General features: G+C 59.6%; 2 protein-coding genes across 2 annotated transcripts; both read left to right on the forward strand.

Annotated features, from left to right (window-relative positions):
- The first annotated feature begins 2035 nt into the window (after positions 1-2035).
- On the forward strand, positions 2036-6821 carry LOC138803650 (complement C1r subcomponent-like protein). The gene is made up of 6 exons (XM_069987695.1): positions 2036-2114; positions 2487-2718; positions 3130-3322; positions 4070-4189; positions 4300-4365; positions 5120-6821. The coding sequence occupies exons 1-6, from the start codon at positions 2047-2049 to the stop codon at positions 5890-5892; spliced, it is 1452 nt and encodes a 483-aa protein (XP_069843796.1). The 5' UTR covers positions 2036-2046; the 3' UTR covers positions 5893-6821.
- A 1681-nt stretch (positions 6822-8502) lies between these two features.
- Positions 8503-16984, forward strand: LOC138803661 (complement C1r subcomponent-like). Its single transcript, XM_069987722.1, has 11 exons — positions 8503-8605; positions 9617-9839; positions 10379-10571; positions 11195-11338; positions 11434-11630; positions 12234-12381; positions 12827-12948; positions 13968-14046; positions 14287-14442; positions 14877-14951; positions 15838-16984. Coding segments are annotated over exons 1-11 (2124 nt in total). The 5' UTR covers positions 8503-8603; the 3' UTR covers positions 16623-16984.
- Positions 16985-18681: the final 1697 nt, after the last annotated feature.

The raw sequence follows: 18681 nt of genomic DNA on the forward strand, positions 1-18681 counted from the left end.
AAGTGGAAGTGTGGCTCAGGTGGTACAGCACCAGCCTAGAGCCAAAGAGCCAAGTGAGACCTCCAGGTCCCGAATTCAAGTCCCAGGATCCAGACAAAAATCAATCAATCAAAAGAAATACGAAATATAAACCTAGATGAAATGAAACATAAAATTAAATCAAGCCAGGCACCAGTGGCTCCCGCCTGTCATCCCAGCCACTCAGGAGGCTGAGATCTGAGGATCGAGGTTCAAAGCCACCCTGGGCAGGAAAGTCCATGAGACTCTGATCTCCCAGGAACCACCAGAAAACCAGACGTGGCGCTGTGGCTCAAGGGGTAGAGCACCCGCCTTGAGCTGAAGAGCTGAGGGACAGCGCCCAGGCCCAGAGTTCAAGACCCAGGACACACACACACACACACACACACACACACACACACACACACACACGAGATGTCTGTGGTCAGTCCTATCCTTCCTGGAGCCCCAGATCATTGCATGAGAGAGAGATCGAGATCAAAGCAGAGGACACACATCTAAGGGGACCCCAGAGGTCAAGGGACTACCCCTAATTAGTTATCTGTGTGTGATGAGATGCACAGGAAGAATACGCCAGGACTCCATGTCATTGTATTGTGATGATTGCTGTCCTTCCTGTGGTTGGTAAGCAGCCCGACAAAGGAACCACAATTTCATACATGAGGATCTGAGTGCAATGTCCTCCCCTCCCCCCCCCGTCCCCACTCACAACTTACACAATTATTCATTTATTTAGTTTTGGTCAGTCGTGGGGCTTGAACTCAGGGCCTGGGCGCTGTCCCTCAGCTCTTCAGCGCAAGGCGGGTGCTCTACCACTTGAGCCACAGCACCATGTCTGGTTTTGTGGTGGTTTAATGGAGATCAGAGACTCATGGACTTTTCTGCCCAGGCTGGTCTCGAACCATGATCCTCAGATCTCAGCCTCCTGAGGAGCTGGGGTGAAAGGCGGGAGCCACTGGGGCCTGACTATTTTTCTTTTTTTTTTTCCTCCTGGATCTTTTCTACATTGATGAACAAGATACATTTACAGGGGCTGGGAAGGTGGCTCAGTGGTAGAGCGCTCGCCTTGTATGCATGAGGCCCTGGGTTTGATTCCTCAGCACCACATGTGCAGAAAAAACCAGACGTGGCGCTGTGGCTCAAGTGGTAGAGCACCAGCCTTGAGCTGAAGAGCTGAGGGACAGCGCCCAGGCCCTGAGTTCAAGCCCCACGATCAACAAAAGAAGAAGATACATTTACAAATTGGGAGCTTACAGTTTGTTATCTGTGTGTGTGTGTGTGTGTGCACATGTGTACTTGTGCTTTCTTGCACTAGTACTAAGGCTTGAATTCAGAGACTCACATTCTCATTTTTTTTTTTTCACTAAAGGCTGGCTGGTGCTCTACCGCTTGAGCCACACCTCCCTCTCCTTCTGATCCTGGAACTCGAACTCAGGGCCTGGGCGCTGTCCCTGACTCTCTTGGTGCTCAAGGCTGGTGCTCTACCACCTGAGCCACGGCACCACAACTAGCTTCCCCTACCCAGGCTGGCTTTGAACCTGGATCCTCAGATCTCACCTCCGGAGCAGCTGGGATGACAGGCGGGAGCCACGGCGCCCGGCCTCTTTTCTTTCCTGCTAGAATTGGAGATGATGTCTGGCCTGGGGTGGTTTTGAACTTGGAGCCTCGGATCTCAACCACCAGAGGAGCGAGGCGGCCGGGCTGAGCCGCGGGGAGAGATTTAAATTCACAGAAGAGAAGGAGCCTTACCCTTCCCAGCATCGGGGGGTAGAGCATGATGTGAAAGTTTGGGGGTGCTCCCCCCCAAAACACACACACACACACACAAAACTGTTGGCGCGTTGCTATCCCTCAGGTCGACAGCAGGTGGCGCTCAAGCCAGGGAACTGGAGGAAGGGAAGTGGGTGATTACTAAACTCATTTCCAGAAACTTCTCCTTCCCCCCTCCCCCTGCCCCGCCCCCAGGACCGCCTCCAGCCCCACCTCTCCAGGTCTCCGGCCTGGGCCAAGCCTTCTAGAAGGTTCCAGATGTCTAGGCCCGGATGCCTGGTCTCAGCGTGCCGAAACCCTCCCTCCACCAGCTGTGTAGGCCAGATGTGAGTGTGAGGGACTGGGGGCGAGCACACGCATGCACACACACACACACACACACACACACACACACACACACTCGGAGGGAGCGAGCTTTACCTGTGAGCTCTTTAGAAAAGAGCCAGATTCCCTTCACTCTTTCTTTCTTTCTTTTCGTGCCGGTGCCGGGACTCGAACTCAGGACCTGGGCGCTGTCCAGGTGGTGCTCTTTCACTCAGGCTGGCACGTGCTACCCCTGGAGCCACACTTCCAACTTTATGTTTATGGACTGCCTGGCTTTGAAGTGGGATCCTCTGGTCTCGGCCTCTGGCGTGGCCGGGATTACAGGCGTGCGCTCCTGGGCTAGACGATGAAACGGCACATTCATTCCCACACAGGCCCGGCCTCCTCTTCCTCCTCCTCTCGGGGCTCCTCCGGCCCACGCAGGGTGTGGTGCTGGTGGCCCAATGGTCACCCCAGCAGCTGACCTCCCCCGGCTACCCAGAGCCGTACCCCAACGGTCAAGCCGTCACCACCCACATCCGGGCTCCAGAGGGCTCGAACGTGCGCCTGGTGTTTGTGGACTTTGACCTGGAGGCCTCGCCAGGCTGCGCCAAGGCCTGGGTCACGGTGAGTCAGGAGGTGGGGGCTGCAGGATCCCCCCCCAGCTCCGTCCCCGGCTACTCCCCCCCCAACCCCAGCACGGGGGACCGGCTACTCAGGAGGCTGAGATCGGAGGATCACAGTTCAAAGCCAGCCGGGGCAGGAAAACCCATGAGACTCTGATCTCCAACAAAGCAGCAAAAAGCCGGAAGTGGTGCTGTGGTTCAAGTGGTAGAGTGCCAGCCTTGAGTGAAAAAGCTCAGGGGCAGCGCCCAGGCCCTGAGTTCAAGCCCCAGGCTGGGCACACACACACACATACACAAGGAAGCTACTTGAGCCAGCCCCCCACTAGGAGGAGGGGTGCAGATCCCCCCCTACCATGACCACAATGGCGCGGGCCTCCCATCCCTGCGTCCCCCCCTTCCCTCGCCCTTACAGGTCTCTGTGGATGGGAACGTGACCGCTCCAGCCCGGTTCTGCGGGCCGAGGGGCTCCGCGCTGGGCCCGGGGCCCGGACCCTTCGTGTCCACCGGGAGGACGCTGTGGCTGCAATTCCAGGCCGGACCCCCCTCCACCCACCGCGCTGCCGCCTTCCCACACAAGGGCTTCCTGGCGCTCTACCAAGCCGTGCGTGAGTGCCAGGCCCCGGGCCGCGGGAGGAAACCCGGGCCCCAGCCCCGGGCCCTGATATTTTCATAGGATGTGGAAGGTTTGCGTGTTTGGTATTGGTGTGGGGGGTTATTGGTTGGTTTTCGTATTTTTCTGGTTGGTCGTGGGGCTTGAACTCAGGGCCTGGGCTCTGTCTCTGAGCTTTTTCACTCAAGGCTGGCGCTCTACCCCTGGAGCCACAGCGCCACTTCCGGCTTTTGGCTGGTTCATCCGAAGCTAAGAGTCTCACAGACGTTCCTGCCCGGGCTGGCTTTGAACTGGGATCCTCAGCTCTCAGCCTCCTCCTGAGTGGCTGGGATGACGGGCGGGAGCCCCGGGAGGAAGTGGCGGTTTGAGTGACAGCCGGGGCTGAGGTCCGGTCTTGCTTCCTGAGCCCAGCGGAAGCAGCTCAGGAAGAGGCAGCCACAGCTCAGCCTCAGACACACAGGCACATTCGTAGTGTTGGCCCAAGGCCAGGGCTGGTGGCTCCCGCCTGCCATCCCAGCGACTCAGGAGGCTGGGATCGGAGGATCGCGGTTCGAAGCCAGCCCGGGCAGGAAAGGCCCTGAGACTCTGATCTCCAAATAAACCACTCAGAAAACCAGAAGTGGCGCTGTGGCTCAAGGGGTAGAGCGCCAGCCTTGGGCTGAAGAGCTGAGGGACAGCGCCCAGGCCCCGAGTTCAAGCCCCATTTCCATGCAAGGCCCTAATGCTTGCTGTTTTCCTAAAGCTACAGGTCACCCACTGTCCATCAGCGGGGACCCCAACACCACCGCTACCCCCAGAGCTAACACCTCCCTGAGTCAGAATGGCTGCCCAGGACCCCACTACCAGGCCGCAGCAGCAGCCGGTGAGTACCCCCAAAACACTTCCCATCAGCACCCGGGGCCCCGAGCACGAGCTCTGAGAAGCCCAGCATCCTCCAATCCTCAGCCTCCTTTCCTGGCCTCTCATCCTCAGACTCCTCGGGGACAGTCAGCCAGACGGACGGACAGCGTGGATTAGATGGAACTCAGTGTGTGCCTGGTGAGTGGAGAGAGTTCCTCCCAGGCCTGGGGTGTGGGGGACCCCCCGGGGGGGAGGAGAAGTAAAAAGGGAGGTGAAGATGGGCACCGTGGCTCCCGCCTGTCATCCCAGCCACTCAGGAGGCTGAGATCGGAGGATCACGGTTCAAAGCCAGCTTGGGCAGGAAAGTCCGTGAGACTCTGATCTCCCATGAACCACCAGGAAACTGGAAGTGGCGCTGTGGCTCACGTGGTAGAGCGCCAGCCTTGAGCTGCAGAGCTCAGGGACAGCGCCCAGGCCCTGAGTTCAAGTCTCGCCGCAGAAGCAAAGACTCTTTTCTAAGAGGGGCCCAGGAAAGGTTTGGACCCCCCAGGGCTGACCATAGCAAATCAGTGCGGTCACTCCGAGGGACAATTCTGAGTGCGTGCGTGTGTGTGTGTGTGTGTGTGTGTGTGTGTGTGTGTGTGTGTGTGTGTGTGTGTGTGTGTGTGTCGGTCCTGGGGCTTGAACTCAGGGCCTGGCCGTTGTCCCTAAGCTTTTTCGCTCAAGCCTGGTGCTCTACCACTTGAGCCGCAGCGCCGCTTCGGACATTTTTGGTAGATAATTAAAGGTGAGAGTCTCATGGCTGGCTTTGAACCGTCATCCTCAGACCTCAGCCTCCGGAGAAGCCGGGATGACAGGCGTGAGCCCTGGCGCCCCGCCTCGTGGATCTTGGATCTGTTTATTTCTGGGCAGCTGCTCATGGTGCTCCCCTCCTCGTCTCTCTGTCTTGCAGTCTGTGGGCGCCCAGTGACCCCCCTGTCCCCGGTCCCCCGGGCCCTGGGCTCCCGGGAAGCAGAGCCGGGCAGCTTCCCGTGGCAGGCCCTGACCAGCGTCCACGGCCGGGGCGGCGGGGCCCTGCTGGGGGACCGGTGGGTGCTGACCGCGGCCCATGCCCTGCGCCCCAAGAACCGCGTGTCCGGCGGGAGGCGGCCCCGCGTGGACGTGTTCCTGGGCCACGCGGACGTGGACGGGATGCTGGCATCCGGGGCTCGCGCCGTCCGCCGTGTCCACGTGCACCCCGCCTACCGCCAGGATGATCCCCACGACTTTCGGGGGGACCTCGCCCTGCTGGAGCTCCAGCACCCCGTGTCCGTGGGTCCCCGTCTGCTCCCCGTCTGTCTTCCCGACAGGGAGGCCCTGTCCCTCGCGGGCGTGGGGGGCTACATCAGCGGCTTCGGCGCCCAGCGGGGCTGGCTAAGCACCAAGCTCAAGTACTCGGGGGTGCAGGTGGCTCCCCCAGAACGCTGCGCGGCCTGGCTGCGGGAGAGGGGCAGGGCGGAGGTGTTCTCCCACGAGATGTTCTGTGCTGGGGACGAGGCCCAGGACAGCGCTGTCTGCCAAGGGGACAGCGGCAGCGTCTTTGTGGTGTGGGACGACTTAGCTCAGCACTGGGTAGCCACGGGTATTGTGTCCTGGGGTATTGGGTGTGGCAAAGGCTACGGCTTCTACACCAAAATCCTCAGCTATGTGGACTGGATCAGAGGAGTCATGGAAGGGAAGGACTGAGCCTGGGGTGGTAGAAGGACCCCTGGCCCCCACAGGCCGAACGCCGGGCGTGGATGCTCACGCCTGCCATCCCAGCCACTCCGGAAGCTGAGATCTGAGGATCGCGATGCAAAGCCAGCCCTGGGCGGGCAAATCTGTGAGATTCTCCTCTCCAATGAGCCAGCAAAAAGCCAGAAGTTGGAGCCGTGGTTCACGTGGTAGAGCGGCAGCCTTGAGCAACGGAAAAACTCAGAGACATCGTCCAGGCCCCGAGTTCAAGCCCCAAGACCCGCACCACACCTGTGCACTGTCTTTGAGCTTTGTTTTCTTTCCTCACTCAAGGCTGGCGCTCTACCCCTTGAGCCACAGCACCACTTCTGGTTTTCTGGTGGTTCATTGGAGATCAGAGTCTCACGGACTTTTCCTGCCCAGGCTGGCTTTGAACCGTGATCCTCAGATCTCAGCCTCCTGAGTAGCTGGGATGACAGGCAGAAGCCACCAGTGCCTGGCTGAGACTCTTCTCTCTACCTAGCAAAAAGCTGGAAGTGGAGCTATGGCTCAAGTAGTAGAGCACCAGCCTTGAACAAAAAAACAGCTAAAGGAGAGCCTAAAGCCCTGAGTTCAAGCCCCAGTACTGGCACACGCATGCATGCGTGCACACACACACATATACACACACAGAGGGCTGGAAGAGATGGGGGAGAATGATGGAAGAGTGTCATGGATCAAGGTGCACTGTATTCATAAACTGCTTCGTTGGATGGCAGCTCCTTTGTACAACTACTTAACAAATAAAAAATAAGGAAAAGAAAAAGATTTGCAGCAATGGCCAGTGAAAGATAAAAACAAAAGATCAGCCGGGCCCAGTGGCGCCCGCCTGTCATCCCAGCTTCTCAGGAGGCTGAGATTGGAGGATCACGGTTCAAAGCCAGCCCGGGTGGGAAAGTCCGTGAGACTCTGATCTCCCATAAACCACTCAGAAAACGGAAGTGGCGCTGTGGCTCAAGGGGTAGGGCGCCCGCCTGGAGCTGAAGAGCTGAGGGACAGCGCCCAGGCCCTGAGTTCAAGCCCCACAACCAACAGACAGACAGACAGACACAACCACAAAACTAGTGCTGTGTTCAGGTGTCATCCATCAGCGAGTCGAGCAGGCCCACATTCCCCTCTGTCCACCCATGTTCTAAAAATGTCCTCTGAGAACCTAGGCGTCACCGCCCCAAACACAACAGCGCTGCCAGCAGGACGAAGTTACTCCTGCACAGACCCAGCGGCCATCACCCCTACTTATACCCAACACCGCAGGCCCCGCCCCTCTGCTCGGATTGGCTGAGCTCAGGTTCACATTCAGCTCCTCATTGGTTAGTTTAGATAGGGATATTTACATAGGTTATCCCGCCCCTCTGCCTGGATTGGCTGAGCTCAGGTTCACATTCAACTCCTCATTGGCTAGTTTGGATAGGGTAAAATGTATTTATATAGGTACCCCTCAGGCAGCAGGCCCCGCCCCTCTGCTTGGATTGGCTCAGCACAGGCCCACACTGATTCTGATTGGCTAGTTTGGATAGGGTAAAATGTTTTTACATAGGTTATCCCTCAGGCAGCAGGCCCCGCCCCTCTGCTCTGATTGGCTGAGCTCAAGCTCCCAATCTGCTCCTGCTTAGCTAGTCTGAATAGGGTAAGAGGTATTTACTGAAGGTCACAGGTAACTTCAAAATGTACCCACACCCTGGCTATTTCTAGAACAGTCTGGGGCGTGTGTGGTCCTTCCATCTTGAAAAGAAACCAGTTGAGGACAAAGCCTGACATTCCAGAGGCCCTTGCTTACCCCACAGCAGCTCCGTAACAAGAGTCAAGCTACCAGGCCCAAGCCAGTCCTGGGGCTTGAACTCAGGGCCTGGGCGCTGTCCTGAGCTGGGCACTCAACGCTTGAGCCACAGCGCCACTCCTGTACGTCCACGCACAGCCTGACATTCAAACCTTGCCATGGCCGGACTCCGCTGGGTGGATGAATAAGGACAGGGAAAATGGAGCGGGTGGAAAATTACAGCTCCCCCCCCCCCGCCCCCCAAAGCTTCTGCAAGTCTGGGATTTCCCAGACTTGGGGACTGACATGGGGGGGGGCAGGCCTTGAACAGAGGCCGCTGCTCAGATTTAGTTCCCAGCCCCACACCCTAAAACTTCAGACCCCTTTTGTGGCTCCCGCCTGTCATCCCAGCTAAATCAGGAGGCTGAGATCCTGAGGATCGTGGTTCAAAGCCAGGCTGGGCAGGGAAGTCCATGAGACTCTGATCTCCAAGGAACCACCAGAAAAGCACAAGCCGTGCTGTGGCTCAAGGGGTGGAGCGCCCGCCTGGAGCTGAAGAGCTGAGGGACAGCGCCCAGGCCCCGAGTTCAAGCCTGGTGACTGACAAAGAAAAGCATTCAGATTCCCCTTCCCCTCTGTCATTCCCCATATGGACCGGCAGGTGGCGCAACGAATGGGACCTCCCCGGCCCCCCCAAAATAAACGAAAACCCAAGAGGAAACTCAGATTTGCTTTGGTTTTGTTTTCTCTTCTCTTGCGTGTGAGCTGTTCGTGCAAATAGTTCAGCTCCCAGCATTCCTCCGGGGAATCTCCCCCCCCTGCCCCCCCCCACAGCCCTCCCCAACCCTGCCCTCCCCTGCTGGGAGCTGCGGGCCCACAGCCGGGCAGGAAGACAGCTGAGGGCCGGCATCACAGCAGCCCCGGAGTCATGTGAGTAATTGTGCTGGGCACTGAGAGGTCGGGGGGCATGCCACCCTGTTCTGGTTTATTTAGGGAGACAGGGCGCCCCCCCTCAATACCGTCCCCCAACCCCCGCTCCTTTCCCCCTGAGGTCCGCAGGAACATCTGTCTTTGAACTCCAGACTTAGCTTTTGCCTGGCTTTGCTCTGTTCCAGGGCTGGTGGTGGGGAGCAGCAGGAATTGGGGACCCCCACCCCCGTCCCTCCTCTCCCCGTTACTTAGGCTAAGTCTGTAGGAATCCTTCCAGAAGAAAGCCAGGGTTGGGATGGAGAAACTTGGCCTTGATTCTCCACCGGTTCCAGGAAAGGGGAGGAGATGGCGGAGGCCAGGCTTGGGAGGGGGGGGAGGGGGGTTGGGCCCCCCACGGGAGGGCATCCCCCTGCCCCCGGGACTCCCCCCCTCCAGTGGGGTCCCCCTCCGGCTTTGTGCTTCTCCCATGGAAGTTGAGGATAGAGGCTGGGCGCTGTTGCTCACGCCTGTAGTACCAGCCACTCCAGAGGCTGCGATCCGAGGGTCCTCAGCCCAGGCCAGCCCAAGGAGAAGAAAGGCTGCTCATTCCAGCCCCTCCGGGGGTCCCCATGACCCAGGGCCCCCCACTCCAGCCCCCCATGACCCAGGGCCCCCCACTCCGGCCCCCCCATGACCCAGGCCCCCCACTCCAGCCCCCCATGACCCAGGCCCCCCACTCTGGCCCCCCATGACCCAGGCCCCCCACTCCGGCCCCCCATGACCCAGGGCCCCCCACTCTGGCCCCCCACTCTGGCCCCCCACTCTGGCCCCCCATGACCCAGGGCCCCCCACTCTGGCCCCCCATGACCCAGGGCCCCCCACTCCGGCCCCCCCATGACCCAGGCCCCCCACTCCGGCCCCCCATGACCCAGGCCCCCCACTCCGGCCCCCCATGACCCAGGCCCCCCACTCCGGCCCCCCATGACCCAGGCCCCCCACTCCGGCCCCCTGACGCCCCAGCTCCTCCGGCAGGTGGCTTGCTCTTCTCTGGGCGTCGGCGCTGCTCGGCGGGGCCGGGGGCTCCAGCCCGCAGAAGCTCTTCGGGACGGTGACGTCGCCGCGGTACCCCAAGCCGTACCCCAATAACGTCGAGACCACCACGGTCATCGAGGTGCCCCGGGGATACCGGGTGAAGCTGGGCTTCCGGATGTTCGACGTGGAGCCGTCCGAAGCGTGTTTCTATGACTACGTCAAGGTGGCCGCTGGCTTGGGAGGGTGGACGTGGGGGGTCCCGGCTGAACCCCACTGCAAACCCCCCTCCCCACACCCCTGAAGCGGCCATGGCTCGCTCACTGCCGGGTCCGGGCTGCCCACAGGTGTTAGAGCCCCCATCTCAAGACAGCAACTGTCACCAAGCGCACGCCTGTCATCCCAGCCCCTCGGGAGGCTGAGGTGGGAGGATCCCAGATGGAGGCCAGCGCGGGCGGGAGAGTCTGTGAGACCCTGATCTCCCATAGGACACACACACACACACACACACACACACACACACACACACACACACACACAGCCAGCGGGGCGCCGGTGGCTCCCACCTGTCATCCCAGCTCCTCAGGAGGCTGAGATCCTGAGGATCGCGGTTCTAAAGCCAGCCCGGGCAAGGAAAATCCGTGCTAAGAGGCGGCATTGGCCACCACCACAGGGAAATGGTGAAGCTTCCTTCACTCTGGCGGGATAACGGGAAGGACTTCCCAGACCTGCCCCTCATGGCCTCTTCCTCCCCCACACCCCCAGATCTCTGCGGATAAGAAGAGCCTGGGGCGGTTCTGTGGGCGCCCGGGGTCACCCTGGGGCCGCCCCCCCGGGAGGACCGAGTTCCTCTCCCTGGGGAACCGGATGCTGCTCACCTTCCACACCGACTTCTCCAACGAGGAGAACGGGACGGCCATGTTCTACAAGGGATTCCTGGCCTACTACCAGGCCGTGGGTGAGCGCCCGGGGAAGTGCGCCGTGTTGAATGAGAAACGGGAGAAGGGACCCCACGGTGGCCCCTGCCTGTCATCCCCAGCTACTCAGGAGGCTGCGATCTAGAGGATCGCGGTCCAAAGTCAGCCCAGGCAGGAAAGTCCATGAGACTCTGATCTCCCATGAACCACCAGAAAACCAGAAGTGGTGCTGTGGCTCAAGTGGTAGAGCACCCGCCTGGAGCTGAAGAGCTGAGGGACAGCGCCCAGGCCCCGAGTTCAAGACCCAGTATAAGTATGAGAGAGGAGAGGCCGGCCTTTCTTCCCAGGCCTCCAGTGAGTGGCCTCCCTGACTCTAGAAATCTCTAGCATGGAATTCAATAGTCCTCTTGCCATTTTTGTTATTCTTTTTGCCAGTCCTGGGTCTTGAACTCGGGGCCTGGGCGCTGTCCCTCAGCTCTTCAGCTCCAGGCTGGCGCTCTACCACTTGAGCCCCAGCGCCACTTCCCGGTTTTCCTGTGGCTCCTGGGAGATCAGCGTCTGGCGGCCTTTCCTGGCCTCCAACTGCGATCCTCAGACCTTGGCCTCCTGCGGCGCTGGGCTGGCCAGCGGGCGCCCGGCCTCATCCGGGCATTTTCCCTTTCAGACCTGGACGAATGCACTGCGCCACACAGCCCGCTGGACGGGGCCGCGGGGCGCCCGTGCCAACATCTCTGCCACAACTACATCGGGGGGTATTTCTGTTCCTGCCGCGCGGGCTACGAGCTCCAGAAGGACGGTTCGTGCCGAGGTGAGCGATGCCTGGGGGGGGGGACAGCGGGGGGGGTCCTGGGCCCCCCCGAGCATTCCCAGTGACCCCCCCTCGCCTGGCCTCTGTCCCTCCAGCCGAATGCAGCCGGGAGCTGCACACGGAGCCCTCGGGGTTCATCTCCAGCCTCGAGTACCCCCGGCCCTACCCCCCGGATTTGAGGTGCAACTACAGCATTCGTGTGGACAGGGGGTTCAGCCTGCACCTCAAATTTCTGGAGCCCTTCGACATCGACGATCACCAGCAAGTTCACTGCCCCTACGACCAGCTCCAGGTACGGCCCCAAATCCTCCTCTAGTGCAGTTTGGTGCCCATCCTAAGACTCGAACTCAGGACCTGAGCGCCGTCCCTCAGCTCTTCAGCTCCAGGCGGGCGCTCTACCGCTTGAGCCACAGCGCCACTTCCGGTTTTCTGAGTGATTCGTGGGAGATCAGAGTCTCACGGATTTCCCTGCCCGGGCTGGCTTTGGACCTCGATCCTCTAGATCTCAGCCTCCTGAGCGGCTGGGCTGACAGGCGGGAGCCACGGGTGCCCGGGAGACTTGGAGTCCAAACATGGCGAAGGCACCCCACACCCCTCCTCCACCTTGAGCCGCCAGGCTGATCCCCAAGGGTGTGTGCTGGCCGGGCACCGTAGCTCCCCCTTGCCATCCCAGCCGCTCAAGATCTGCGGATGTGTATAAGCCAGACCAGGCAGCAAAACTGCGTGTGACCAGACAGCAAAAAGCCAGGGGTGGTGGCGCGGCTCATGCGGTACAGCACCAGGCTTGAGCCCAAAAGCGCGTGTGCCCAGGTCCTGAGTTCAAGTCCCAGCATGGGCCTAAAGAACAATAAAAAAATCTCCACTGCTGCGTTAACACCGCCTCGTCCACGGTCAGATCTACGCGAGCGGGAAGAAGCTGGGCGAGTTCTGCGGGAAGCAGAGGCCGCCGGACCTGGACGTCAGCAGCAACGCCGTGGACGTGGTGTTCTTCACCGACGAGTCAGGGGACAGCCGGGGCTGGAAGCTGCATTACACCACCCAAAGTGAGCCAGGCGCGCTGGCAGCCAGCGGGGGGGGGAGGGCTCGGTCCCACCTCAGCCCCCCAAAAACATCACAGTGACATTGAAAAATCAGGCCGGGCGAGGCGGCTCCCACCTGTCATCCCAGCGACTCAGGAGGCTGAGGCTGGAGGATCGCAGTTGGAGGCCAGCCCAGGCAGGAAAGTCTGGGAGACTCTGATCTCCCAGACACCAGCAGAAAACCGGAAGTGGCACTGTGGCTCAAGGGGTAGAGCGCCAGGCTGGAGCTGAAGAGCTGAGGGACAGCGCCCGGGCCCCGAGTTCAAGACTGACAACAACAACAACAATAATAATAATGATGATGACAGAATAAATACTTAAAATCCAGGCTGGCCAGCCGTGAGGAATGCTGGGGTGGGGGAAGGAAGGTGGTCCCACAAAAAGCTTGTTTTCTGGGTCCCCCCAACAGCCGTCAAGTGCCCCCAACCCAAGGCCCTGGATGAGTTCACCATCATCGAGAAGCTGAAGTCGCTGTATGAGTACCGGGACTACTTCGTGGCCACCTGCAAGGAAGGCTACCAGCTGGTGAAGGTGAGAGGCGCCCTGAGCCCCCCCAGCTCCCGGCCCCCCATCCTGGGAGGAGCTCCACAGACAGAGACCCCCTAAATCTCCCCAGTCCTAACGAACATTGGTTGAGCTGGAAGAGACAACTGGTCAACCAGCTCCTCAACTTGACTACACTCTAGAAACCTTGTTGTTGTGGGGTGTGTGTGTGTGTGTGTGTTTTGTCGGTCGTGGGTCTTGAACTCTGGGCCTGGGCGCTGTCCCTGAGCTCTTTCACTCAAGGCTGGCGCTCTACCACTTGAGCCACAGCGCCACGTCCGGTTTTCTGGTGGTTCATGGGAGATCAGAGTCTCATGGAGTTTCCTGCCCAGGCTGGCTTTGAACCAGAATTCTCAGAACTTTAGGAACTAATGTTGAATGCTAGAAAATAAGTCGTTCAAGTAGAGGGCCTACCTCGCAAGCCTGAGGCCCCAGGTTCAAATGCCACCACCACCCAACTAAGAAGCTATCTCTGGCCAGTGCTCGAAGGTCTTGGATCCAAACGGGCTTGCTTTACATAACCCCGGGGTTATGTGAAAATAACTCAGGTGCGGGGCGCGGTGGCTCCCGCCTGTCATCCCGGCTACTCAGGAGGCTGAGATCTGGGGATCATGGTTCAAAGCCAGCCCAGGCAGGAAAGGCCCTGAGACTCTGATCTCCAGTGAACCAGCAAAATGCTAGAAGTGGTGCTGTGGCTCAAGTGGTAGAGCACCAGCCTTGAGTGAAAAAGCTCAGGGACAGCGCCCAGGACATAGATTCAAGCCTAGGGCAGATGGAAGGAAGGAAGGAAGGAAGGAAGGAAGGAGGGAGGGAGGGAGGGAGGGAGGGAGGGAGGGAAGCCCAGGCCCTCGGCGCTGTTCCATTTGAGATGAGTCTTCCCTGGAGCTGGCTTCGAGCCTGGATCCTCCGCTCTCGGCCTCCTGAGTGGCTGGGATGGCAGGCGTGCACCACGGCGCCCGGCCTGGGCTGTGAGATGGGGACACGCTCTGTCACCTCTGCCCCTGCAGGGAGACCACGTGCTGTCTTCCTTCAGCGCCACGTGCGGACATGATGGCACGTGGGATCGAGCCATGCCCCGGTGCAAGAGTAAGTCACGATGTCTGCCCCCCTCCCCCCTCCTCCCTCCTCCTCAGGGGGCCCGCGGGGAGGGAAAGAGGGTGCCCAGGTCAGCGGCACCCACAAATGCCTGCCTGCCCCTCCGTGATGTGCTCCGGAGTCTACGCAGGCGGGGCTGAACTTCCGCCCAACCCCCTGTCCACACCTCGGCCGAGTCTCGTAGCTCCCCTACACCGTCCCTGCGGCTCACAGCCCCATGTTCTCCACTAGTCAGGGACTGTGGACCGCCCCGTGCGCTGCCCAACGGGGACTTCCGCTACGTCACGGCCGAGGGAGTGAACACCTACCAGGCCCAGATCCAGTACCACTGCCGGGAGCCCTACTACGCCATGCGCACCCGGGAGGGCCGCAGCCAGGCCCAGCGGGGTAGGCCGGCGTCCCCGTCCCCTCCTGCCCGCCTTCCTCCGGGAAGGCCTCTGAGATTCCTCCCAGGCCAGCTGGGGTGGGAGGCAGGGGGGAAGGGAGGGAGTAAAGTCACCCCGAACGGGACCTGTAGCGCACGCCTGTCATCCCAGCCATTCAGGAGGCTGAGAGCGGAGGATCGCGCTTCAAAGCCAGACCCGAGGCGGGAAAGTCCGTGAGCCTGTGATCTCCAAGGAGATCTCACAGACACACAGACACACACGCACACACGCACGCACACACACACGCACACAGACACACACACACACACCATCTAGTATGTCTGATTTGAACCATTCACTCGGTGCTCACCCCGTGAGTGCTTTCCCAGCACCCTGAGCCTCCGCCCTCTGGCAGATCAGCATTGATTGGGGTCCCCCCCCCCCCCCCGCTTGCAGGGGCCTACACCTGCACCGCGCAGGGCATCTGGAAGAATGAGGAGGAGGGAGAGAAAATGCCCCGCTGTCTGCCAGGTATGGAGGCCCTCGGGGGTCAGAGTTCATTAGAGCCTTCCAGCTTTGGGGACCTAGATGTTATGGGGGGAGGGAGAGAAAACCCCTTAACTTGAAGTGAAATAAAGAAAGGAGGGGAAAGGGTAGGGTGGCTCCTGCCTGTAATCCCAGCCACTCAGGAGGCTGAGATCTGAGGATTGTGGTTGGAGGCCAAACCGGGCAGGAAAGTCCGTGAGACTCTGATCTCCCATGAACCACCAGAAAACTGGAAGTGCCACTGTGGCTCAAGGGGTAGAGCGCCCAACTTTTTTTTTTTTTGTCAGTCGTGGGACTTGAACTCAGGGCCCGGGCGCTGTCCCTCAGCTCTTCAGCTCAAGACTGGCGCTCTACCACTTGAGCCACAGCGCCACTTCTGGTTTTCTGGTGGCTCATTGGATCTAAGAATGTCATCGACTGACTTTCCTGCCTGGGCTGGCTTTGAACCGTGATCCTCAGATCTCAGCCTCCTGAGTAGCTGGGATTACAGGCGGGAGCCACCCATGCCTGGCTTTAGAATGCTAGCCTTGAGCACAAAGAGGCTCAAAGACAGTGCCCAGGCCCAGAGTTCAAGTCCCAGGACATGCAAGCAAGCAAGTAAGCCAGACAGACAGGGGCTGGGCAGGTGGCTCAGTGGTAGAGCGCTTGCCTCGCATGCATGAGGCCCTGGGTTCGAGTCCTCAGCACCCCATAAGCAGAAAAGGCCAGAAGTGGCGCTGTGGCTCACGTGGTAGAGCGCCCGCCTTGAGCTGAAGAGCGGAGGGACAGCGCCCGGGCCCTGAGTTCAAGTCCCAGCAGTAGCCAAAAGGCAAAAAAGACGCAGGGAAGGCGGCGCAGGTCAGACCCACGCGGGCCGTGGTGTGTGTTGCAGTGTGCGGGAAGCCGGTGCACCCCGTGCGGGAGAAGCAGCGAATCATCGGGGGCCACACGGCCGAGCTGGGCAACTTCCCGTGGCAGGCCTACACCCACATTTACGGCCGGGGTGGGGGGGCCCTGTTGGGGGACCGCTGGGTCCTCACGGCGGCCCACACGCTGGCCCCCAAAGACTACGAGCCCCACGATGCCCACGAGCGCCCCCCGATCGACGTGTTCCTGGGCCACACCAACGAGGAGGAGATCAAGAAACTGGGGGTTCGCCGCGTGCGCCGCGTCCACGTGCACCCCGACTACCGCCAGGACCAGCCGCACAACTTCGAGGGTGACCTGGCCCTGCTGGAGCTGGAGAGCAGCGTCCCCCTCGGCCCCCACCTTCTGCCCATCTGTCTCCCCGACAACGAGACTCTGTACGACCCGGGCCTCGTGGGCTTCGTCAGCGGCTTTGGCCTCACGCGCGACAAGATCGCTTTCGACCTCAGGTTCGTGCGGCTGCCCGTGGCCCAGCGCGAGGCCTGCGAGACGTGGCTCCGGAGCAAAGGAAGCCAAGATGTCTTCTCCCACAACATGTTCTGCGCGGGGGACCCCAGGCTGAGACAGGACGCCTGTCAGGGGGACAGCGGGGGCGTGTTCGCGGCCAGGGACCACGAGGCTGACCGCTGGGTGGCCACGGGCATCGTGTCGTGGGGCATCGGCTGTGGCCGTGGCTACGGGTTCTACACCAAGCTCCTCAGCTACGTGGAGTGGATCCAGAAGGTGATGGGGGAGGAAGAGGAGGGCTGAGAGCCCCCCCCCCCAAATCCACCTAGAAGGCAAACTAGAAAAAGGATCGTGGAGTGGGAGGGGGGGGGGAGAGTCTGGTGCCTCACGCCTGTAATCCCGGCCACTCAGGAAGCTGAGATGGAGGAGGAGGCCCAGGCAGGGAAATCTGTAGGACTCTTATCTCCAATAAATGACTCAGAACAAAACAAACAAAGCAGTTCTTAAGCGGTAGAGCATTAGCCTTGAGGGGAAACGCGGTAGTGTGTTAGCCTTGAGCAAAGAAAGCTCAGGGACAGCACCCAGGCCCTGAGTTCAAGCCCCAGGACTGACAGGAAGGAAGGAAGGAAAGATGGAAGGAAGGAAGGAAGGAAGGAAGGAAAGGAGGGAGGGAGGGAGGGAGGGATGGAAATCTCATGTAGCCACTTGGACATAACCACTAAGAATTCATATTAAAATCATGCATACAGAATGATACTCTGTGAAATTAATTCTCTTTATTGGCTTTACTATAGTCCCATCCCCACCCCTGCCTGTTTAATTTGTTTTAAGATAGAGTCAAGCCGGGATTGGTGGCTCCCGCCTATCATCCCAGCTCCTCAGGAGGCTGAGATGTGAGGATCGAGGTTCAAGGCCAGCCCAGGCAGGAAAGTCTGTGAGACTCTGATCTCCAAGGAACCACCAGAAAAACAGAAGTGGCGCTGTGGCTCAAGTGGTAGAGCACCAGCCTTGAGCTGAAGAGCTGAAGGACAGCGCCCAGGCCCTGAGTTCAAGACCCAGGATTGACTAAAACAGAAGAGGAGGAGGAGGAGCAGGAGGAAGAAGGAGAAGGAGGAAGAGGAGGAGGAGGAGGGGGAGGAGGAAGATTTTTCAGGGTCTTTTATTGTGCCAGGGCCTGGGTGTGTGCCTCTTGGCTTTTTCACTTGTATTGCTCAAGGCTGGCACTTTGCCACTTGAATCATACCCCCACTTCCTTTTTTTGCTGGTTAATTGAAATGAACAGGCTGGCCTCAAACCACGATCCTCAGCTCTCAGCCTCCTGAGTAGCTGGGATGACAGGCGTGAGCCACAGCCCCCCGGCTCATTGCCAATTCTACTGGACCTGGGACGCCCGGCGGTGGACAGAGATTTTGTGCGACACTTTTGTCCTTGGTACTAAAGTTTGAACTCTGGGCCTCACACTTGCTAGTCAGGATCTCTTCCTGCTGGGCCAGGCCTCCAGACCCAGTTTTTGCTACTTAGCCTTGAGATAGGATCTCATTTCCTGTCTGAGCAATGAAATTCACCTAAATTAGTCTCCCTGGTGGCCGGATTTAAGAGGTGTGTACCTCCCCGTGCAGATCTTCATTGACAAGGAGGGTCTCACCAACCTTTTGATTTTTCTTGTCAGTCCTGGGGCTTGAACTCAGGGCCTGCACACTGTCCCTGAGCTTCTTTGGCTCAAGGCTACCGCTCTACCCCTTGAGCCATGACGCCATTTCCGGCTTTTTCTGTGTCTGTGGCAGTGAGGATTCGAACCCAGGGCTTCATGCATGCTGGGCGAGCACTCTACCCCTGAGCCACCTGCCCAGCCCCTCAACCTTTTATTTTATTTTTTCTCCCTGGGCTGACCTTGAACCGTGATTCCCAACAATCTCCGCCTCCCAAGTGGCCGGGATTACAGGCGGGAGCCACTGGTGCCGGTCACTTGGTTCTTAGTGACTCAGCAGACTCTTCTGTGGCTGGAATTTTCCTGGTTACATCACTGCAGTTACCCAACCGCTGAGGTCCAAGGTTGAATCTGTCCCTTTGGTTTATGGAAGGCCAAAGTCCCGTCTTGATAAACTCAAACAGGACCCTGTCATCATCTGGTTTAAAACAAGCGACCTCTGGGAAGCCACGTGTCCCAACAGGACAGAAGTCCCCTGCACTCTTCTTCCCAGTCCTCAGCTTTCATTAGACGCCCTTTGAGATCCACAGCGCCCTAACACACACACACACACACACACACACACACACACACACACACACACACACACACACACTGTCCTGCGTCTCCAGGTCAGGGTGCAGCTCTGAGGTAGAGCCTTTGCTTCGCGTGAAC

This window comes from Dipodomys merriami, unplaced genomic scaffold (assembly GCF_024711535.1).
Source record: "Dipodomys merriami isolate MVZ:Mamm:240054 unplaced genomic scaffold, mDipMer1.0.p SCAF_345, whole genome shotgun sequence".
NCBI lineage: Eukaryota > Metazoa > Chordata > Mammalia > Rodentia > Heteromyidae > Dipodomys > Dipodomys merriami.